This window comes from Diadema antillarum, unplaced genomic scaffold (assembly GCF_040938485.1).
Source record: "Diadema antillarum isolate AM-2024a unplaced genomic scaffold, OU_Dant_1.0 seq00001671_RagTag, whole genome shotgun sequence".
NCBI classification, from domain to species: Eukaryota; Metazoa; Echinodermata; class Echinoidea; order Diadematoida; family Diadematidae; genus Diadema; species Diadema antillarum.
Genome location: NW_027272368.1, coordinates 223,481 through 248,851, shown reverse-complemented (window position 1 = coordinate 248,851; position 25,371 = coordinate 223,481). Strand labels below are relative to the sequence as shown.

The 25,371-nt window shown below is 37.4% G+C and overlaps 1 protein-coding gene across 1 annotated transcript in view; it reads right to left on the bottom strand.

Annotated features, from left to right (window-relative positions):
- Window positions 1–484: 484 nt before the first annotated feature.
- LOC139711582 (sphingosine-1-phosphate lyase 1-like) overlaps window positions 485–25,371 on the bottom strand; it is a 40,636-nt gene continuing 15,749 nt past the window's right edge. Inside the window, exons 5-15 of the mRNA XM_071623460.1 lie at window positions 17,018–17,094; window positions 15,489–15,617; window positions 14,610–14,698; window positions 13,821–13,929; window positions 13,103–13,201; window positions 9,928–10,074; window positions 6,706–6,826; window positions 4,749–4,866; window positions 3,860–4,006; window positions 1,410–1,527; window positions 485–592 (exon numbers count right to left, since the gene is read on the bottom strand). Coding sequence (XP_071479561.1) covers window positions 485–592; window positions 1,410–1,527; window positions 3,860–4,006; window positions 4,749–4,866; window positions 6,706–6,826; window positions 9,928–10,074; window positions 13,103–13,201; window positions 13,821–13,929; window positions 14,610–14,698; window positions 15,489–15,617; window positions 17,018–17,094 — 1,262 coding nt within the window. The remainder of the gene's footprint in view (window positions 593–1,409; window positions 1,528–3,859; window positions 4,007–4,748; window positions 4,867–6,705; window positions 6,827–9,927; window positions 10,075–13,102; window positions 13,202–13,820; window positions 13,930–14,609; window positions 14,699–15,488; window positions 15,618–17,017; window positions 17,095–25,371) is intronic.

Sequence of the window (25,371 nt, the reverse complement as noted above, 5' to 3'; positions counted from 1 at the left end):
AGTACCACAGACTGCATGCTGTTGAGCTATGCAATTTTTGCCGAGCAGTTTTGGATATTGCATGACTGATGTTACCAATTTCTATTGAATCGTAAGTTAGGATCACGATCAACTTGTAGTTTTTGCACCATTGCACACCTCAGATGACACAATATGTACAACCATTCATGCCTTTCATGCAAAAATGGTTGCCATTTCTGTACTATATTCAAGAAACAGTGCGGACCACATTCATTGACATTCAAGGTATAAACAAAGCAAATACAAAGTAGCATACATGCTTGTACATGTTTTACTTGTGTGATGGAACAAGATTTCGTACTTGGTGAAAGATGGTACAGCTCTTCATTTTTCACCTTGTGTGAAATCTTGTACCACTGCACTTGTGACGATCCACTATTAGTACATATGTTGTCATTGATTTAATTGGCCTGAGCTCACTCCTCACAATTGACTAGTTAGACAGGAATGGTGTACATCCTCTTCATTCTGTTTGGTTGTCTGTACTGTAGAAGGCATCCAGGTAGCCACACACAAAATCTGCTACGAGAGAACGATCTGGTAGTGTTTCTGCCATGCCGTAGATAGCGGCCTGCAATAAAGAATGCAAAGTTAATGTTTCTCAGGAGTAGAATTTGATTTGCAGAGGAGGGTAGATGTTGGTCATACAAGAAGAGAAAGCTTCATACAAATTTTAATTCTTACTGACTGATGACTAGTAAAACTCATGAGGTGTAAATTCTTTTCAGTGCAAGAATCTGCCACAAATGACAATCATTAAAAGCATGTTTGAATTGTACAAAGGATAGATAATCTTCTGGAAGGATAACAAACTGCAACTCAATGTGTGTCTCAAATTGCAACACAAATAGAAAAAACAAAGTTAAGCCTACTTTACCATGATCAATGCACTTTCAAGAGCAGAGTGTCATTTTTCATTTATTTTATTTTTTTTAATGGTAGCAATCATAACCACATAACTTCCTGTTGCAAAACTCAAGCTTGCATTTTGTTCCATCATATGTGGCACAAAGGCACTCCATCACACTCACAGGTACTCCATCACATTCACAGTGTCTTGAAACAATATACAGGTGTACAGGTACTCAAGCCAGCACACAGGGTCTCCATCAAACACACCAAACACACAGATACTCAACCTATATATCGTCGCTGGGGTGACAAGACCTTGTATCTGAAATTTTGGTGAAAATGACTTTTTTGGATTAATAGTTAAATAATTGGTTAAGTGATGTCCTGTCCAAATCCCAACTGTCTTACTCCAAAAATGAAGCCACCATGGCATGTCAAAGGCTCTCCTGAACATTTGACATTTTGTAGATAGGAGGTCCTGTCGCCCAAGCGACGTTATAGTACTTCAGTTCCTATGTATATTGTATTGCACCCACCATGCCTTCTGCTTTAGCCAAAGGGTCCTTCATAATCTCTGCTGTGCATTCCTCGACATCAGAGAGAAGCTGTCTGGCTGTGTGCTGCTGTAGAAGATCAGTCACCACAAGACAGAGGCTGATAGAGGAGAGAGCAGGTCAGATTTCATTACAGTCACAATAAATCACCTCGCTCCACTGGTGGGCAGTGTAGGGAATGTAACAAGTTTTCTTTCTTTCTCTGGAAAGAGAATTCTTTACTTTGCTAAATTCTAATTAAATTATCAAACTAATTCTACCAGCAGCATGAAGGTAATGTGAAAATACAATACGGAATGGCATTAAAAGGATTATTCCAACTTGAAGATAAAAACAGTTATATATTGTAACAAAGTGATGTCATGATGTAAGTCATGACGGTGCGTGCACGCAGGTTAGAGCATCTGGATACGGACGGGGCGTGCGTTTAGACACGCGTGTTATGAATAAATGTCTGTATGTGTACTGAGTAAGAGGCAGTTGCATTCTAGCCACGTCCGGGAAAGGACAGCGTGTAGGCAGTCAGTACGAGCAGTTGGTTACATTGTGAATGGCTGCGGGCAACTTCGTGCTATACCTTCCTCTATTTTATTCGTCAAGCTGCCAAGAATAAAGGCAAGTGAAGCACTTGTGTCATTGCAATTCAATTGCCATGGCTATACCGGTGTAATTATTTGTACTTTCTTGTCTGTACGAATGCAGTGATGAGAGAGAATTGAGTCCTATGTATGCAAAGACATGAGAGCCCCGACATCAACACACAACGGCCCAGTTGTGTTACAATATATACATCAAGATATATATACCGGGTGTCCCAAAAAAAGCGGAACGGTGGATTTTCAGTACCTTGCGGTCTAAAAGTTATATATCTTTTGACATCATTAGAACGAGCATCTTCAGCAGAAGACTATGATACCAAAATCATCAAATTTGGTTCAGTACTTTTTATTCTACGCCAATTTCTGAAAATGCAGTCATTGCCAAATTTCGCCGGATTTTTGCGACTTATGAGACAATAATTTGAGTGCGACACGCGATCCATACGGTGAATATTGTGTAAGCTCGGTGATCCATGTCAACAAAAGATACAGCTTTCACATTAGGCACGGGCCAGGAAAAAACCGTGTGTGTGTGTGTCTGTGTGTGTGTGTGCGCGCTCCCAATATGAAAGCGTTATCTTTTGTTGACATGGATCAACGAGCTTACACAATTCACCGTATGGAACGCGTGTCGTGCCCAAATTATTATCTCAGAAGTCGCAAAAAATTGAAAATGACTGCATTTACAGATTTTGGCGTAGAATAAAAAGTACTGAACCAAATTTAATGATTTTGGTATCATGGTCTTCTGCGGAAGATGCTCTTTCTAATAATGTCAAAAAATATATTACTTTTAGAACACAAGGTACTGAAAATCCACCGTTCCGCTTTTTTTGGGACACCCGGTATATACAATATATATATATATATATATATATATATATATATATATATATATATATATATATATATATATATATATGAAGAGTTTGTTCACAAAAACCGATAAGTCAATTTTTGAAGTACGGTTTCTGCCATAAAGTACAAAATAATACCTTTTAAATGATATATTGGTCACTACATATAAAGGTACATTTTTGAAGTTATGGTCAAAAGAAGCAAAAATTTTCTTATTATTCTCCTTATTTTTCCTGACCTTTAATCGCAAATATCTCCATTTGGCAAATATGGACTTATCGGTTTTTGCGAACAAACTCTTCCTATATATATATATATATATATATATATATATATATATATATATATATATATATACATATATATATGCATATACATGCTTTCTATCTCTCCCTTTGAATTTTTTGCTTTCTGCCTGCTCAGTGCCCCCCCCCCCCCCCCCCCCCACTCATGCTGTTGCTACATTGCATTTTACTCTTTTCCTTTCTTTATCCCTTGGTTGTTTCTTATCTCGTTTGATGTTGCCTCCCTATTCATCCTTATCCTTCACAGATTGCCCCCATGGTCTTCAGGATCATCACTGACCCTCCTCTGCCTTTTGTCTGTCCACCCTTCAGCTTTAATCCCCCTCTTGGGCTCAGGACCTTGCCCATGACCTCCAACCCCTCCCTTTTGTTTTCTTTGTTCCGTGTCCCTAGCCCTCCCCTGACTGTGCTTGTTGTGTGTAGTCCTTGTTGTATTATGTGATTGCTTTCCCTGCCTGTTAGTCATTTTGCCTCTGATGAAGATTCTGCTAGGATTGAAAGCTCAGGCCCCTTTCGACTCGCCACTATTGGATAAGCAGCTTTCAGCTCTTTTGCTACACAATATTTTGTACTAGGGAAAACTTTAAATTTGTTATGCCTTACAACAGGCTGTGTTGGTATTGCCACAGAATAATAATAAACCTGAAAAAGATGCTGAAAAGAGGTTTACCCTGCAGGTTTCTGGACAGTGTAAAGTTGCCATCCCCTGGCTGTAAGACTGGCTCCAAGACGATAGATGTCAAACTCCTCAGACACGATGCAAACCTGACTCATCTTTGGTCTGCCCAGTACTTTGAGACCAGGAATCTTTCTCAGCCTGTGGAAAAGTAGTAAAACGATAAGAATCAGACACCGTGTGTCTGCATAAAAGCTGACATATGAGAGGGTACAATTTTTCGTTGTTATGAAATCCGTGTTCTGTGTATTCAGAAACTGTGAGTCTTAACCCGTTCCTTGCGGGAGCCTGGTATATAAGGTTCCCATGGTGTCAACTGATATACGGGAGCCTGGTATACCAGATTCCCAAAATCTAGGCAAGAGTGCCTGCATTCGTGGCCTAAATTCATGTCTAATTGTGTTATGCTGCCCAGTAAAATGGCTTTGATAGGAAGATTAGAGACTGTTTCTTCTATCAATATCAGTTTTGCTTTTGTATGAAAACCGTGTTTATAGCAGAATTATTTACCCTTTTTCCAATGTGGTGTGCATCTGTTTTGATCTAAAACTCTACATGTACATGTATGAAGATGTGCATAGCAATCACACTGAGCTCAGTACAAATTCACATTTGCTGACCCTCTTCAGGTGCTTACTTTGTGTAGAACAAAAGAGTTTTTGAGTCCGTCAGTGCACACTCTATTCATACCTTGTGACCAATCAATACGTTCAATGGCACATGTAGTTGACTGTGAAAAGGGGATACATGTACCGCTTGACCGCTTTCACACAGGTGGATTACCAACCTGCCTATTCTCTGTCGACCTGCAAAAAATAATCTTGCTTTTAGAGCATTGAAGGCTCTCAGAGAATAGTGGGAGGTTAATTTATCTGCTAGTTACCTTTCCTCTATCATTTGTCTCATGTTGACCACAGACTCTGCATGTCGTATGTATCCCTGCACTCCCTGTAGCATCATTGAGGCCCAAGCTGTAGCAGTAATGGCACCAGAACGGCTCCCTGTACATTAAAACAATAAGAGAGGAAACGTATGCTTTTTTTACTCTGCCATATAAAACCAGGATGGCCTAGTTTCATTGTGCAGCTGTGATCTAAAATCTACCACGTTAGACAGCAGATAGTCAAAGTTTGTTTAGTAAACAATGCGCTGATTTATCCATCTCCTGCCAATACATGATACAAGCAAAGGACATACCAAGTAAAAATTGCAATATGTAAAATTCTGTTCACTCAGAAAGCATGTACGCCTTTTTATTCTGCCATATAAAACAAGGATGGCCTAGTTTTATTATCAGGTTCACACTGAAAAAATAAAAAATCAGGCACCTCAAATTTTACAGTTCTTCAATAGGTTTGTAGCTGCCAACTTAACTGCAAACAGACTTCTTCACAGTGAACAAATTACATTTCATATGTACTCTATATGGTTTACCTAAACATCAGGAATTCCAAAATTCCCACGTTCAATGTAGCTGTTATCAGTTTGCCCATATAATGGAAAAGTGATTTTTTTTTTTTGCACGCTTTGCTGGGTATGACAAAGTTTACATATGTTCAATTCCATGGAATCAAGATGGAATCAGTGGACCACATAACATGCAAAAATATTTGCATGGCCATGCCTTTATTTTCATGCTAGTTTCTGGTCACACTAAATGAACAAAAATATGGCCACTGCAAAAACATGTCCACTCTCTCAGTACATGTACTTCAATGCCAAATTATAACTTTGACCAATGAATCTTCAAGGAATCTATTTGTTGAAGAGTCTGTTGCGTATGACTTCCAAAAAGATGCATGACTTACACCTGTATGACGAGCCTTGATCAGATCCAGCCTTTAGTCACAGTAGTCTGACGACTTTTAAAGTGCTATACATATAATATACAGTAAAAGCATCATAATAGAATGTTCCCAAACTACCAATATGAAAAGTTGAACATGTTCAACATGATACTTCTGAGAAAAAGAGCTGTAAAGTTGTGATTTTACTCCATCGCACTGAATCATCCACTCTTGTGTGTGAAACAGGAAAGGATTCAAAACTTTATGAAGGATTATTTGATTATCTGAAGACCTTGTACACTATTATAACCTAGATAACCTTTTTATTTCTGAATATGTCAAATTATGAATGTTACTGCTGATTGTTTTAGAGGTTTCCGTTGGCGTTCCAATTAAGCTCCCTTTCAAATAACTCATGAGTGAAAAACAGAGAAAAACAAATATGTGATCAAAAAAAAAAATGGGTCAAACTGTTAAAAACGACTTAAACATAAGTTTGTGCCTCAAAACTTTGAATTAGGATGAACAGGAAAGCTCCAATGCCATAAAACCACAGTACAAATTCTCAGGCCTGGTGAAAAATGAATCTCTGGGACTTTGATGGGTTCTGTGATGCAGGATCACTAATGCTGATGACTTTTCTTTTTAACACTGTGTACACTTATCATGATTTTGTAGATTTATATGCCTGAATTTTGTGAGTTAGTGGATATTTCCTACATCTTGAACAACATGCCCCAATATTGCTTCCCATAGCATAAATACATTGTATATTTTCTCCAAGGTAGGACAATATGAAATAGGTTTTGATATACAGGTAGTAAAACCTCATTTGGTTGCTGTGATTCTCCATTACATATTGAGCCACTCAAAACACATACTCTGTTGTAGTGTACACAAATGAATATTTATTTTTGTACTGTTTCCTTTTGTTTACACTTTTATTAAAAGTTTATCGAAAATTTCTAGCACCGATGTGCCCATCGACCAACTAAGTATATGGAATGAATGAACAAAGACACACAAGTGCAAAAATGTAAAGGTAAGAAGAACCTGCTAATGTTGGAGATGCATAGATGCCTCCAGTCCAGTCAGTGCTGACAAAGAATTGACCTTGACGATACTTGGGGTCACTGTACATTAAGACAGAGCTTCCCTTTGGTGCAAGTCCATACTGGAGGCAGGAGAGATGGCAAGGTAAGGACAATAACAATTATTAGAGAAAATTAACAAGTCTTCAAAGCTATTAAATTCCTAACCTGTTGAGGACGGTTTGATTTTGCTACAACACACATTTTCCATAGACACCTGCCCGAGTACACTCGGAACTTGTCATCAACGGGTTAACCCTAAAAGGGCCGGGGGGGGGGGGGGGGGGGGGGGGGGGGGCTCAATGTTTTGCACTATAATTCTGTAACGCGAGAAGGCCTTGTCGCGAGGCTTCTTGACTTTGTTTGTTCAAGTCTTGCGCAACTTTTGAAACCAAATTTGCAATGTCCGTGCACACTTTTGCGAAGCAACACCCATTTTTGTAACGGAATGTCGCCCCAAAACGGGCACAATTTTGTGATTTTGTGTACATTTCCTATGGAAAACAGTGTTCTGTCATGAAAGTCATAAAAACCTGATTATTTTTACAATTAATCACTTTCCTTGATTAATTTTGCACTAATTATGGTAGAAAAGTGGTCAGTGACAATTTCCAATGAAAAAACAGAGAAAAAACAAAAGTTGGCAAACAAGGAAATACATAAGAAATTCTGAAAACAATAAGACACATAAAAATTGAAATGAGTTTTGGAAGTTTTTGTGATGTGCAATTGTTAAATATGCTAAAACAGATTTACAGATCAAAAATTAGACTCTCAATGCTTTTAATTAGGCTAAAATATGATCTTGAGCTTAATTTGCATAATTAATCAATTAAAATTAGAAATTGATTGTTTCAAAATGACACAATCTTGTAAATTGTGATGTGGGTCTCACGCATGCAAAATTTCATCGCGATTGCACCACCGATGGCCGAGATCTCACCCCCCCCCCCCCCCCCCCCCCCACCCCCGGTCTGAGCATAGGCAAAAAGCCTGGCCCTTTTTAGGGTTAAGGTTGCATTCAGATTTGCTATCAACTCGTTGATTCTGTGCTACAGTACAAAATCAGTGTGGTAAATGTCTTGCTATCTCACTCTGCTACATGCCGTCAGCTGTTTTAGATTCAGTTTATGGTGTGCCCTCTGTCACAGCATATGCTTTATGATAACCTTTCCACTGATATCCCAGTAATTAAAGTAATTAGAACAAGAACAAATATTCCCTTTGGTCCAGATACCTATAACATTTATTTCATGCACCACTAAAGATGTCTATGGATAACATTAAAGGAGAACTCTTTTTCATGTTCAAATTATATCTGATTAAATGAAATGGTCATACACACAGACTTTTCTTTTAAAACAAATCATAAATTGAAGTAACGAGACTGTGAAAGCACATTACTTGCTCTATACATTGTAGTAATATTGTTCACAAATGATGCATAGGATGGAAATAAAATGATGTTGTGATGACATTACCTCATAGACTCCCATTGACTTGCATTAAAAACTTCATCTATTCCTTCTTTGTTAAAATCAAATAAAAGACTGTTTTACTGTACTTCATACACTAGTAGATGTGTAATGACATAACAATTAATGCACAGAGTTGATGGAGTTGTAGTTTTTAATCTTTTTTATTTGCAAAAGCAAACAAACAAACAAACACACAACTATTCTAAGTGGTTGCACTCCTTATCACAATATGTGAAAACATGAAAAATTTGTTATACAATATGACCAGCCTCTAATGAAACGTCCTCTGTTCTCTTCATTTGATTTTACTTTATTCATACAACATGAAGACAGAGTGACATTCTCCTTTAAAGATGTAGGCACCCTGACACAGTCTTTTGCACTTTACACTGTGTGATGCTATCACTTATCAATGATGTCTGGTGAACTTTAGACCTGTCATGTTGTCTCAAGCTTGAAAAGAAATGATTACAGTTCGGGGACTTCAGTTCTCGCACATAGTATTGTAACCCTACAGAGATTACACTAAAAGATATTTCCGTATATACAACTGTATCTCTATGTGCAACCCTCATGGTAACATAATATACATTGTAGGTCAATATTGCTGTCAAGAAAATCCTCTAGAATATGTGAAATCTCAGCATGTTAGATATTAGCAAGCTGTAGATCTGCAATGGAAATGCTAAGATGTTAATTAGGCAAAAAATGGTGTACTGCACATGCACGAGACAGCTATTTCCAATGTCCAACCCAGGAGGCTGCAGCGTCCTAGTGTTTGTGTTGCAGAGCTAAAGCTCACTATTTTATGAAGGTTGAACATTTTTCTGAGCCCTTGACTTGCTGAAAGAAGTGTCATGCTCATTCTTTTTTTTTTTTTTAATCTAACATACAAAAATTGTAGGTAGAGAGATCTCACATCCATATTTTGCCAATCAAAAGAGGTAAAAATATCTCTAGCATGAAATATATACAAATATAAATATCTCTTTTTTTAATCAAAATTTGCAATGGTATACAAATGGACATATGTGACCCATCGCATTATCTTGAAGCCAAGAAAATTGCAGAATATGGATATCATTGCAAAATATACCAAATTTAAAAATTTAAAAAAAATTGCTGTCTTAACCATCTCCATTGATCGAATTCAAAGTAAAAGAATGTTTTGAAATTTGAAGTTTCCATTTCTATGAAGCATGTTACTATGATATTACCTGGTCTCTTAAGTTTCTGACTAAAAACTTCAAGGCCAATTTTTAGACTCTCTGATAAACAGCTGGCTATTTTGTACAATTTCTGTGGCAGTAAAATTGGAATATTTGAAGCTTACAAACTTGAAAAATACCAAAATCAGAAGACTGATGTTTGGCAACTGCATCATTTTCTTCTCTTTTTTTTTAATCTATACAACTGTTTTGTCTATTTAAAGCTGAAGAAAATAAAGATTTATGTATTCTAAATGGCTCTCCTATCAAGGTTTTATCATTTTTTCCCCCTCTCTCTCTCTTTTCCTCTATTTTCTTCAGTTCTTCGCCACTAACATCAACGTTAGTTTACATTGTCACATCCTTTCTCTTAATCACTAATGATATTTATTTTTTATTCATGATGTATGTTGCATGTACTGCACAAATAAAAATACATGCTCCTCTCACTATGGATGAATCAAGTCTAGACATGTCTGGATATCTCTCCTCACATACCTTGTGAAGGTCAGCTGAGATGCTTGTCACACCTGGTACAGAGAAGTCTGCTGGTGGCAGATCATGGCCTGCCATCCTTAGGAAGGGGTACAAGAAGCCTCCCATACACATGTCAATGTGCACTGGTATTTGGTATTCTATACCAAGCTGGAGTGTACATAGCAAAGCCAGTCAGAGGATAAACACAATTAGTTTTAGGAAAATGCACATGCTCTTGCATAGAGCAGCTGTAATGACAAGTTTGAAAGAATATCATCATTTACATAAAATTATTTTGTTTTACTCAGCTACATGAATACACCATGAGATTACAAGTAGTGACATTCCTTCACATTGTTATGTAATATCAAACAGTAGTAAAAAAAAAATGACAAAACATATAACAAAAAAAAAACTGTTCAAAGCTGCTTATTCAATAAGGGACCAATGGAGTAAATGTGACCGTGCAGCTCAAAACGAACATAAAGTCGCACACACTGATTTTGCGTGAGGACTGAAAATAAGTGAAATGGGTCAACCTAGCCGAACTTGACTTTTTCATATTTTCTGAAAGAGCGGGTCTTCTTTTACATTATCCTAAAATTTGGTATCATAAAACGGGCAGGAAAGTGTGGTTTTTTAGCAGTTTATCTCGAACATTTTTGGTAGAATAGTGTGTCTTCAGAATCCCTTTTTCATTTCTGAAAAACCTTGTCCACACTCTTCACTTTCAACTGTAATTACTTTTGAAAGGATAGCGCTACTGCTTTGAAAGTTGGCATTAATTATGGAAAGAATGTGTTGATGAGGCATGCTTAATTTCAGTTTAATCTGATAATCCCTTCATTGTTGTTACTCTGGTGGTTACTTCCTGTTTTTTGTCCCATTCATCGCACAGCCAGCACCGTTTGGTAAAGATTAAGCGCTTGAATAGACACTGTACTTCAGAGCCTCTTTTCTCAGTTCACACTTTTCCTATAAAAAGTTAGTGCTTTCTTTCCAATATTTAGATAGGTTAGGAGAGTCCATTTGATTTGAGTTACACATCATTTTAAAGCTTAAAGTCTTTTCTTTCAGAATATGGTCTAAACTAAAAATTCATGTCTGGCTACGTATTGTTTGTTTTGAGGTGCAGGGTTACAAATGGAGTCAAAATGGGCCTGAGCTTTCAATCCTGGTAGAATCTTGAGGCAAAATGACAAATAAGTAAGGAAAGTAATCACATTCATGAATTACATACAAGAAGCAGTCTGAGGAGGGCTGGGGACACAGAACAGTGCAAACAAAAGAGGTGGCTCGTTACTTGTTCAGTACTCCCCCCACCCTTGCTGTGGCTATTTCACTCTTCACCCTACCCCTTATCCTCCTGTTGTACCTTCAAATCTTGTTTGATGTTGCCTCCCTATTCATCTTTATCCTTCACAGGTTGCCCCCTATGATCCTTGAGATTATCACTGGCCCACCTCTGCCTTTTGTCTGTTCACCCAGTAGCCTTAATTGCCCTTTTTAATACCTCCTTGATTCCCTGCCTCTGATTTTAAATCCATCCCTTTTGTTTTCATCGTTCCATGTCCCTAGCCCTCCTCAGACTGTGTATGTGATTTGTTGTATGTAGTCCATATCTGTGATTGCTTTCCCTACATGTTTGTCATTTTGCCTCTGACAAAGATTCTGCTACGACCAAAAGCTCAGGACCCTTTTGACTCCATAATATCAAACAAACACTCGGACATAGATAACGTATCTATGTGTATAACACTGAAAACTGTACACACAACTAATGAAAAAAGCAGAATATCAACCAATGTAGTCTTTTTAGTTCTTCAACTACAGTAACTACAGATATTGCCTAACTCACATTTGGGACAGTTGTTGTAAAACACAGCACTTTTCCATCATATGATAGTGGTAAAGAGCTTAACGATGGATCATTACGTACATCAAACCCACACCTACAGGGACTGTGCACTTACTTCATCTTGGGAAGAATTCCAGTCCCACTGAAACTCTATGGCACATACACTGTGTAAATGATTTTACCATTTCATTATCAGGCTTCCAATCACATATACATTTGGGCTTGAATCCTTCTGTTAAACCTTAAGTTAACCTTCTGTTAAAGGGATGGTATACAACTAGTTTTGGTTAAGATGGCTGACTTCAGATTTCCCAATCTTTCGTGAGATGAGAACCCTCTTATGAAATGTGAAAGAACATACAATTCTATTCAAAGACGAATTCAAAGTTTATTTGACGAAAATTGGTTTTGATATGGTTGAGATATGTAACCAATGCTATACCATCTCTTCAAAGTGCAATTTGTGATCCACTAAATCTCATCTCTGACAAATGACATCATTCATTATCTTTTTCTTGAAGAAACTGAAGCTTAACAGCAGTCATTTTACTTTACCTCTCATGCTAAAATTTACATTTATCTTTGCATTCCTTTTTGGAATACGTAAGATCCTACTTTACTTCCCAATAAGCAGTGACATTCTCCTACTGAATGTGTGTTGCACTTTAAAGACATTAAAGCATATATTGTCGCTGGGGTGACGAGACCTTGTATCTGCAATTTTGGTTAAAATGACTTTTTTGGATTAATGGTCAAATAATGGGTTGAGTGATGTCCTGTCCAAATCCCAACTGTCTTACTCCAAAACTGAAGCCACCACGGCATGTCAAAGGAAAGGCTATCCCATTCGCCACAGTGCTTTGGCCGCCATGTTTTTTTGGCTCTCCTGAACATTTGACATTTTGTAGATACGAGGTCTTGACACCCCAGCGACGATATGTGATTATAAGTGTGATTAAGAATGGCTGTGCCATCACATTATCACATTATCCTATCACTACGCCCCCAAAAAATAATGCATGGTCATAATTACTTTCCTTTAATATCAGCTATCTGCTCAGATGCACATCACAGCTGTGGCATCAAACAAGCAGTCAAGGTATCAACTTTGAATTCTCAGCACTGTCCAAAAAAAAAAAGAAGTGACTTTCATATAAACATTGTTAGGAAATTTTACATCACAAATGTTATTTTCTCACTCTGAGAGGCTATTACCACTCAGGACTTCAAATGAATAAGATTTACTTTAAAAAGAAAGAAGTTAAAGCAATAAAAGATATAAACTACAAGTTTCATATCCCTAAGATTTGAATTGAACGTATCTCAATCGGTACAAACCTTGGCAATGTCTTCAACAGGGTCGATGATGCCATGAGGGAAGCACGGAGCTGAGATAGCTATCATGCAGGTATTCTCACTTATCAGTTTCTTCAGGGCCTGCATAATAAAAGGATATCAATACCAAACCATGCATCAGAACTGGCATTAATGAGATGAAAGCCAGTGCCAAGCATTCTTCAATGATAATTTTCTCTCACGTGTACCAAAATACTAACATGTTTTGTGGACATTCTTTCATACAATATCTACTTGTGTGCATGCAAAAATAGCGCACTAGTTGTAACACACAGAATTCAGAGTTAAGTACCTTCTATTCACATCAAGGGTCAAGAATAAGGTATTGCTGTGCATTGCTCAGCTCATTTGTATGTATGGCAAGAAATACAAAAACACCTCCTTTCCTTTACTACTAGGTTTGCACAGTTACATTATGAAATGCTTTGAACAGAAATTGGTTGTACAGTTACGCAGAGCCAAGGAATAATCTGTTGAGGACAAGCTGATATTGCTAAAGCACTCCCAAGAATACTTGCAACTAGTCTTCTATGTGTTAAAGGCTTGAGGTTCTCCCTTGACATGCATTGCATAAAGGGAGTACAGTAGTGGGAGTGGAGATTGTTTGTTTTGCTCTGTCCAATGCAGACTATACATGGATCATATGTGGTCGTCAAATTAGTACAGAAAATTTTTCAAATGGCAAATTAATGTCCCGAACCTTGACATCAGCTCTGTAAGACTCCTTTTCCAAAGGTGAGTGAACAATTCTCATGTCAAACATGTGTGCTGCCTTCTCAAATGCGGCATGTCCAGAGTCTGGTAGGAGACTATAAAGACAAGGATAAAATGATCCAAGGACCATAGACATAGAATTCATCTTGCCAGCTTCCTTCAAAGAAATAATCCATAGTTACGATGCTTCATTTGAATTGTCAGAAATAAAAAAAAATATATAGATCAAGTATATTTTCATTTCAAAACCAACCATAGACTTGTTCCTGTAGTTTACCCAACATATACCAGACTGTACTTTTTATAATTTGTTGCCCAGGATTTCCAAATGATCCTGTGTAAATGTCTGGTGATTGCAGAATTTCACAAATGTTATAATCAAATGCGGCAAAACTCAGTCTTTGACAAGATTTGCAGACAAATCCCTTCTTGATAGTTGAAGACATGCAAGACACAGTATTGATATTCATAATGTCACACAGTAAAATGTCGCCACAGTGTGCTTTCTGGTATATACTAAGGTGTGGGTCATATCAAATAATGTTTGGCTGTAAAATATTGAAAGTAGATTGGAGACAAAGGTATGAAATCAATCTTCCCCAATCTGCCTCTCAATGCTAATACACAAACTGATACATTATCCAGGCATGCAATCTTGGTCAATGTGTATCATGTAGGCCTTTGTCCCTAATGTGTATCACATATCAGATGACTGTAGTGAGCGTAATGTCTATGATGTGTTTCTCTGTTAAACTAATAGAGGCTAATAACTTACATTTCAGGTTTGGTGATCCCTTTGGCTGCTGCATACTCTCTGTAGGCCAGACAGGCAAGCAGGAGACTCTCTGTACCTCCAGAAGTTGTCTGTCAAACACATGTGTATGATAAACGATTCTACACCAGCTACAATACTGAATAACATGTCTACAAGCTCATAGGATTTCCTGGAGTACCTGTACAAATCTTTCAGCACAGATTTATCCATCGAAGATAAAATAGCAGGAAATAATCAGGCTTCATTCATATCATGTTGAACTATATTCCACGGACGATAAATCACACCTACACAATTTAGAAAATCAACAATCCTGACAGCCTTTTTTGCAGCATGTAACTCTCATGAAATGGATGAATTTGAGACTCGCATTTACAAGTAATGTATTGTGTATATAAAAACTTTCATGTGCATTTTACTTTTCGCGAATTCTGGCTCCTTGCAATATTCACAACAGTTTCATGCTCGTGATCTTTGCTGTAAATATACTTTAAACATTCATCATATCTTCATCATGTCTGTACAAGATAGAGTAAGATCAACAGTGCTCCCCCTCCAACAAAGAAACAAACAAAACAACAGTAATATAAAAAAGGAAAAAGGAGAAAGTATACCCTAATCCACAAATGGGGAAGAAATGGAGATGTATTCTTACATGTGAAGCAATGTATTAAGTTCCACAAAATTCTGGCAAATCTCCTCTCATATAACTACTCTACACTTCATACAATCACAACTTTAGTATTGAAACTTCATTATGGCCAAGAGCTGTACTTATCAGAGCTAAATATGATAGATTAACTTCACAATCTAGGCTGTAGTATTTGTCACACACATGTAAAGACATACTTGTAAACCATAAAGGTCCAATCAACTCACTGTTCCACAAGCATTAGGTCCTCCCTTGAAGAGATTGCAACACATTGCCACAATCTCTGCCTCCATCTTACGTGGTCCTGGGAAGACACCAGGCTGTAGCAAATTGGCTCCAGAAAACATCTCAAAAACCTGGTGAATTAACAAGGATTATCATCATTCTTCTACATACACTGATGTAAGTGCCACATCTGTATGTTCTAAATAACGATAGACAGCTGTCTTATGGTTAATATGCCCAAGTTGAGGAATAACAGTTTAACAATGACAAAAAGTGAAAGTGTTATAAGTTGAAAAGGTTATCAAAACTTTAGTCGGAATCAAGATATTTGTGACTGCAGTACTTGGCAATTTGTAGAAAATATACAAATAACTCAAGTTATACAATACTGGTAATGTCTTCCATGATTCATGAATATTACTGGAATTGTTATGCCTAACTGGTTCTGACCTTTTCTCAAGTACCGTAACCTTATGGTTTTATAATTCTTTGTTTGAGTATGATGAGTTAAATCAATAAGAGTCTATTACCTAGAAAGTTACAACTGATTACAATTGCTACTTGAGCCATATGAATCAAACGCAACTTTGCATTTGTTTGCAATTCCATGGCATGAACAGAGTAAGTCTGATATCACAGATAAAATGTGAGGTCAATCAATTGCAATTACAAATCTGATGCCAAGATGTGCTTTGTGTGTACTATTCAATATGGCTGCATAGATTGTCATGAAAAAAGGTACATATTGTCACCAGTATGCTGATATTTGCCTAATAGTGCAAGACATGACACGTTATCATGTGAAATGCTATTGCAAAATATCCCAAAATATTGTTGCAGGATGGTAAATGCTCAATACTATACAAATCTGCAGAGTTGATTGATTGTAAATGGCACATGACCCCTAACCTCAAACAGATAGACCATACCAATCATCCTGCAAAGTATTCAGGAATCTTTTTATTATTCTCATCACTACATTGATCACAATCATTATCATGATCATCATCATTACTATATTTATTATTTGGGACTGCAGTACCACTTGACTCTATGTCATCCATCTATACTAATCAATTGCATTACACTTCTTCAAGAATACCCTACAATCTCTCCCATTACAGGCATACTGTGCCTGTACGGAAGCAAGTTTACTTGGTGTCTTTGTTTGCGTAGTGTCGGTCTTGTGAGCCTTTTTTTGCGTAAGTGTCGAACTCATGGGCTGTATAACTCGTAGGCCTATTTTATTTGATGTCAAACTCGTGGGCTGTATGACTTGAGGGCTGTTTCACTCAGGAGCTGTATGACTTGTGGGCTGTAAAACTTGCAGGTTGTATACGACCCGTGGGTGTTGGTCTCGTGACGTGCACCCCAGTCATACACATCACATCAAATTTGTATGTTCATCACACATTTCCTATACTTCTCTCATATGGTCATGCATTACTTTCACAAGACTGCCTTTTTCTGGTCACAAAATGTAAATTAAGAATCAGTCCATGCTCATCACATTATTTCATGACATGTTTACCTTGCCCATGAGCTCCTTGTTCTCATCTCCAATGTAAACTGTTCCTGATACTTTGCCCTCCTGCCATGCTATCTCTTCTGCACAGAAAAAAAGACAGGACAAGTGCCAACAGTCAGTCCTCTACATAAAAATGCATTTTTCATTCTTAAACTAGTCTGAAGGATTTACTGATTACATGAAATATCAAAACACAAGAATATGGTGTAGATGGATGGAACCATGCAGGCACAACCAGCACACATGGATATGACTACCCATATTGTGTTGCACAAAGGGGCTGTCCCATAGGAAGTATTGCTATTTATGAACACATACTGCCAACATCTCATATAGTTGAGGCACAGGGACCCAGAAAAAAATGACTTCGTTCAACCCACCCCGCAGAAAAGGTCTGACTGCATGAGGTGGTTGGTTGGACCCTCTGGAACACCCCTTGGTAGTATGTGATTCCAAATTGTGGTATCAATAAAATTTTACAGGCCACTTTAGTTGCGAGAAGACCGTATTGTTCAAAAAAGAGTCTGTGCGCGCCAAGACTACTACGCACCACTAGCACTCGCTACAGGCGCCAGAGCCAGTGGTGCGTGTAGTAATCTTAGTGCACGCAGACTTTTTCTGCGACAAACAAGGGTTTTTTACCTGCAAACCAACTTTTCATGCCAAGCTGGGGTCAGAGTAGTTTAGTTTCTAGCCGTTCTTATTTCGTCTTTATTTCCTCCGAGTTGAAGCAAGCCAAGTGAGGGTGCATAACCAGTGATTGCGAGCCCGAACCGTTCGGGCGTCACAATTACTGGGTATGCACCCTCACTCGGCTTAGCGCAGTACAGCGGGCTTCTCCACATACACCAGCTACAACTCAGAAAAATAATGACGAAATAAAAACGGCTAGAAACTAGACTAGGGTTGGTGACGCTTGGCACTGAAAATGACAAAATAATCACAGTTTTTTGCATTTATTTCATGAATAATTCATCAAAACTTCATAAAACCATATATGTCCATGTTACTAGAGATGTCAACAAAACAGTGGGATAAATTGTAAGGTAATATTGTGCATGGTAACCATGGTAATCAGATGCCTACAGGTGATTGATAACCCCCAAAATGCCTCCTACTGCTGCAAACTTTGGTATTTTTTGTCTATTTTTTTTTTGTGTAGACAGATGGAATTAAAAAAACAAAACATTTTTATTGATTATTGTAAAAAAAGTTTTCTCCTGTTGCCATGACACCCAGTATTATCCAATCAGGATTCAGCTGTCAATAACTTAAAAACTAAAGCCCATATTTTCAAAAAGCTCAATAAGCATGTCCTTCTGCATAGTGTACCACATACGCGAAGAAAATGTTGAAGCATTCTCAAGTTACAGCTAAATTTGTAAACAGAGGCATATAAAAACACATTTTGAGAAAACGGCCATTGAAAGGAAGCCATCATTTTCAAATAGTAAAAGGCATGAAAAAGTTGCATCCGTCGTACTCCAACACAAATTTGACTTCAAAGTACCGACAAATGTACACTGTAGTTTTTAGCAATGTATGGACACAAATTTCCCTTAAAATGTATGTGAATACAGAGAGCAAAGCCAATGATATTCTACTGTTAGCTTTTTGAGTGTTTACAGAGCGATGGTAATTCGAAACAACCTTGGAAAAGAGCAGAGGAAAGCAATTGATTGTTCATGTTCTTGAAGGAAGTTTATTCAAGAATGCAGATAAATTCCTTTCTAAAGAAGGAATATACACGTACGCTGTATTTAAGCCATACTTTTGTGTTCGTAAGCTATTGTAAAAAAAGTAATAGAATAAAATGAAAAATCATGATGAATATGTAAATTTGTATCAAAATGTGCAGTAATGAATTAATGCTAAGGAGAGAATGAGGGAAAAATCTTGAGCGTCGTTTCCCTTTTATCCAGGCTAATCTTCTGGTGTTGAGGTAGGTAGTTAAAGATCCGATCTACAATGGGTGATGTGCACGAAAGGCAAAGGAAACAAATCTGTCTGGATTCCAGATATCTTTTTTTTTTTCACTTTATCCTACTTTGCTGTGGCAAAATTATAATCGACTATAGTAAAGTAGAAAGTTGTCTGACCCCGAAATTGTTGTAAAAGTAACATCATTATTATTATGCTTGTACACCAATAGAGTAACATTCAAGAAAAAAAAAGTGAAGGGGGCGTCAATATGATTTTCATTAGTATACCTGGTAATATTGTTCGAATGCATATGAACACGAATAGACAGCAAAACTATTTTATTAAATGGCAATTTTATCAAATCATAGGTTGAGAATTAACTTTAACGTAACACATTAACGGCAACTTTGATGTTTTAATGGTTACTATCTTGAATTTTTGTGAGGATGTTATTTTTGTCTTAAGATATTATGACACATTGGAAAATTGATGCCAAATTTCAAGCTTTCATCTCTTTTTAAAAGATACTTTCTGTTCAGTCTTCCCACAAGTGTAGCGACCAGCGTCACCTACCACTTGGCATGAAAAGAAAAGACCGTACTATCACACATTTCCGGGCAAGCATTGCATGTGACTTGCGAAGAATAATAAGGTTTTATTTTTGCTACACGGAAGTCCCCGCAGATAACCCGCACATGACAGTACCTATATGAATCTCGCCCGTAGGTACCCGGAGTTGCGCACGCAAGTCCTATTTACCCGCAGTCAAGTTTAGGCCCTGACACACCTTTCCGTGAAGGTATACACGGGCTTGTTACATGTGGGGGTTTTCCTGCACACAGGACAATTTTTTGCGGGCGGACAAGGCTTTGGGCGAGTTTCACGTGCGTCCTACATGGTGGACCCGTGCTACTTACGTTCGTCTTTAGTGCATTCCGTGTGACCTGCGTGTCAGGCGCATGGGTGGCGAATAAGGGCTGACAACTTGGTGAAGGAATCCTTTTAAAGGAATTTGATTTTCGGTAGATCCACGGGCAACTTAGGTACTTCAAGCGGGTAAACTGCTTGCGACTTGCGGCAGCTACGGGCCCCAGAGTGCTGGCGTTCTGCGTGGACCTCTGCAGGCAATCTCCGCGACTCACTCAGAAAATGTTTTGGTCATGCTCAAAACTTGGCTGCGGGTAAATGTATCGGACTAGCGTCCGCACCTCCGGGCACCTAAGGGCGAGATACCAGATAGGTACTGCCAGGTACGGGCCAACTGCGGGGAGCTCAGGGCAGCCATTTTTTTCCCCCGCAAGTCAACCCGCAAGCCTTCCCCAGGCACAGTTTGATAAGGCCTCGAGCATGCTCAAAACTTGTTCCGGGTGAGTCGCGTGGGTTTGCCCGCAGAGGTACACACAGAACACAAGTAAGAGGCCCTTAGTGGCATACCTCGCAGGCAACTCCAATGCAGGTACTTTGCAGTCCCCGTACTATGTTGCTCGTAACTGAAAACAGGTCGGTTTCGAAGCTTTCACGCAGGTCATACAGATACACGCAAGTAACAGGAAAGTAGCACGCGTCTAGCAGGTAAGACGCAAGTATGGAACTCGCCAACATCCTTGTCCACCCGCATAAAAATTCTCCTGCGTGCTGGAAAATCCCTACTCGTTACAAGCCGGCGTAGCTGCCCGGAAAGCTCTGTTAGTTTGCAGGCACAAGCCCTTTTTTATTCGGAAAAAAGTCTGCGTCTAGACTACTACATGCGCGACTGGCACTGTACGTCCCATAGAGCTTCCTGCAAGTGCCATTGGTGCGTGTAATAGTCTTGGTTTGCGCAGACTGTTTTACGTTTGTTCCAACAAATAATAATGAAAAGAGGCCTGTAAAATTTTATTGATACCACAATTTTTAATCACGTACTACCTGGGGGTATTCATTGAGGTCCCATCTACCACCCTGTGTGGTCAAATCTTTTCTGTGGGGTGGGTTGAACGAACTCCTTAATTAAGCCCCTTACAGGAATTAGCGCCTGGGCTGATAAGAGAGACAGAGCCAGAAAATGCTTTCAATAGTAAGATTAAAGTTTCTTCTATCAATATTTGTCATCTTTCCGTGTGAAAAGTGCAAGCATCGCAGAATTTTATGCCCTTTTTCTTACATAGTGTGTGCTTGTTTTTGATTAAACTCATATTAAGATGTACATAACAATCAAGGTTGAGCTCAGTAGATGCTTACAGATGCATGCAATGACAATACATGAACATGCATGCAATACACACAAAATGTCAGATAGCATGTCTATTGCAGTCACCTGTCTATAATATCTACTCCTACTGTCTCCTTAGGTAGCCTCTATAGACAGACCTAACTGTACATGGTATTATGCTTTAATACCAACACAACCACAGATATGCGGTATGGCATTGTATGTCAGATGCATGGATTACATGCCCAGCCTCTTAAAAGTAGTAGCTATAGACAGATGACTAATTTGGGAAAGTTTACTGTAAGAGCAGAAATAGTCACAGACAGAAATTTTCGCAATTTGGAGCGGACGGCCTTTCTGGCAGGATGAAATTGTCAAAAATTGTCACTGGTATTCAATGCATAGTTAAGACAAGTTGTTTCCTGCATATTGAATTTTGAGCACTTGGCTCCTCACGAAATTCACAAAAATTTCTGGTTTTACAGTAGGGCAGTTCCAGCGTTACGGACATTACATTTCAGACAAAATTTGCAACTTCAAAAGGTCATTAAGATAACAAAATGTTTTCATTCTGAACTCATACAATGGAATCACTCACATATGAGGCTAAATCATAAACAGTGAAAATTTCAATCCATTTCACCACATTATATGGCACTTACTGCATGAAATGTTGGCCGTTACGGACATTACATTTTTTGGACATGACTTTTTGCATGCCTATACAATCATTGAAAAGTCTGTGAGTTTAAGCACATAATTAGACCAATGTAGGAATAAATTGAAAGGTAAAGAAATGTAAAAAAAAAATAAAATCAAATTTAGTGAAATAGATGGCACATGTACCTCCTAGAGCTATAATTGTGGCGTTACGGACATTACATTCTAAGCGTTACGGACATTACAGATTTGTCCACTTTCATTAAGTGGCAGGAGTCACATGCAAGTATTAATATTTTTTATCTTTTTCACTTGGATGGTAATCAATACACATTTGACAATGTTGCCATAGCCCTTTCATGAGATCTTTTATTTCAGGAGTTGCCAATTTGAGGACTATTTGTTCAGTATGGACCTCTACTCTAACAATTTGTTGACTTTTCTATCATATTGGAATTTAATCAACTTATTTAATGCCTGCAATACAGTTGTGATCTATAAATAACATATTGATCAGCCTTTTGACTTTCTATTATGATATTCAAACTTTTAATTACTCAAAATGTAATTTTAAAGAAATGTTACGGACATTACACTTTTTATTCACATCTACACAGCCAGAACTGAGCATAACTCTGCACGAATAAACAACTTTTATTTCAATCAAAACTAATGCATAATCAAAATCACATGAAATAATGGCTCAACAAATGCTCAGTATGTATTTGTACACAATGAATGTTTAGTTTTACTTTCTTTCTTTTTCCCTACAGTTTGTTGAAGTACTCAGTCTTTTCCAGGGTCAGAAAAGTCTGTTTTGGAAAATATTGTTTATTCTGCTTTCAAATCACCTTGGAAGCTAGAAAGGTGTTCTTGACCAATTGTTGGAAAGGGTCTAATACTGTGATTCCATCCTGTTCTAAAAATGGCTCTCCTTCACTACACTCAAAGAAATATTCATGGATCCTTGTCTTTTAAGAAATTTCATAATCGATGGACTATCCTCATTACAGAAAGTCCAACCTCAGTTATCCAGCAATCACTTTTCTGGATTGCTCTAAATTCAGATATGGACTGGCACATGATTTTCTTTGCATAATTCGGTGCAATGACCAAAAGTACGTAACACTTTTTTATTCTTTACAATGTAATTGTGATTCAGGACAGCGTTAATCGCTATGGTACATTATATTTCTACCAACCAAAATATTGTTGCTAGAAGGAATAATGAGGAATTGTATTTCATTCACATTCCATTTGATTTCCACATTATTGAATAATAAAACATGAAATTTTCGTGTAAACTATAATATTGAATAGTCAATTAATAATATCCTACACAATTTGCTTACAAGTGTCATGCGTGAGCATATGGTCAGTTTTACAGTAAAGGGTGTAACTTTGATGTGGCAAGGGTCAAAAATTAAAGTTGTGTTTCCATTTTTATCTTTGCCTTTATTTTATATAGGAATGTCTATATTTTCAATATTTTGTCATTCCAGAGCTTAATTCTTAGGCTAAATATGAAAAATGAAGTGACTATTATGGAATTTTAGATAAATTTAGGTAAAAACAACAAGAATGTTTTGGTCACCCACAGCAACCAAATGAAGATAAATGGTGGAGGTAATGCAACTTTTCATTTGCTGTGAACATATATTTGAAATATCAAAACACTTTTCCCCCAACAGATATTCGCTCTTGCAATTATTTGGATGTGAACTTCAAATTCCAAGGTAAAAATGGTACCTGACAAACTATTTTTAAGTTAAAAGAATGTTCTAGAAGCAAGAGCCACTCTAAACATAGCCCTAAATTATCTCTTGGTAACAAACATTTATCAACCCAAATCCCAAAGAAATTTGATTATTTTTGACAAAGTTGAAATTTTCAGACTTGTGAGTTTCGGAGGCTTCAGTTAACAAACTAGTGTGTTTCGGAGGCTTCAAAACTGGTAACACAAAGTTCTAGTCCTGTATTCACTTAAAATAATAAAACTACAGTAAGCAACTATCACTACATGCTAGAATAAGAACAAGGCATCAATAAAATGTGAATAACAGTATACAGATGTACATTTTATGGCAGTGCATAATGTTTACCCTTCATACAAATTGTACTTATTGTTATAAGGAAATTGGCTTCCACAAAAGTGAATAACAAACTGTGTACACTTTGAGCAATGCTCAGTTCGAATTTATGACATTACACGAGGCAATATGATTCTAAAGGAAACTGCAACAGTAGCAATAAAAGTACACTGATTAGGAACATCTTGGTTTTTTTTTTTTTTGCGGCTTAAAGTTAGCAGCAACGCATGTTTTGGAGGCTTCAGCATGACTGTTAACATGCAAAAATGGTCCATTTTAAGGTGATATGAAGTACTTTAATGCAGCTGATTGTTTCCAAATAACTAACAATGTTGTAACATGTAAAATAGTATTTATTTGTATGCAGAAAAAAGACTTTCCAACATATATGTTAAGAGACAAAGAAAAATATTTTAAATCTTTAAATGCTCAGTTGTATACATACACTGTATTTGCATGCTATCCATGACTTTGGCAATGCAGAACATGATTAGGCTACACACATGTACAGCTGTATGCATTTGTCAAACTTTCCATCATAATGCAGTAAGAATTACTTTCAATGAGTTAGAACTGTAGCTATAGACTTAATGCAAAGATTATGTTTGCTTGCTTTATAAGTGCAGTTTGTGGGATGTATATTGACATAAACCACCCATCATAATTGTTTTATATACATGTGAAATCAATTTCAACTGTTGATGAGAAAGGGATAGAAAATAGACTATGTGATGGCATGACGGTTAGATTACATGTACAACATAGCATTGTAAAATATAGAAAGGGGAAAAAAGGCTTATAAACATTCTTTTGCATATGACCATGCCTGATACCCCCTACTATAGCTATCAAATGCAGTGATCATGGTCATAGAACAGCAATCTTAAACACCGATCAGCCATTCCATGTAAGGGTCATCATCAAACTGTCATCATCAAAATGGAGTTGGAATAATCAATATATTGGTGATATTATCATTGAGCTCAATAGAAATTGAAATGGTCAAGATCCCATTCGTCTTTTTGAATCGCCTGTTGAAAAGATAAATGTACAAACTACATACCCTACCCATGACTGTGTACGAATTTGAATATTAAAAAAAAAATGTTGACCAAATGTATAGTTCCCTATAATATATGATAGTTAGAATTTTATTTTCTTTTTCTGTGGTATACAAGTCACCCCTGTTTCATGTCATTTTTACCCACGCCGATGAATATCGGCAGGGGGTTATGTAAAGGGTTCCGTATGTTTGTTTGTTTGTTTGTTTGTTTGTTTGTTTGTTTGTTTTTTTGTTTTTTTGTTTTTTTTTGTTTGTTTGTTTGTTTGTTTGTTTGTGTACAAGATAACAAGAGAACGGGTTAACGGATTTGCACGAAATGTTCAGGGAATGTTTGGATAATGACAGGAAAGAATCGATTAGATTTTGGTGATAATCGGTTGACCCTTGCAAATTCTGTGTGACCTTGAAGTTTTGACCCCATGGTATAGTG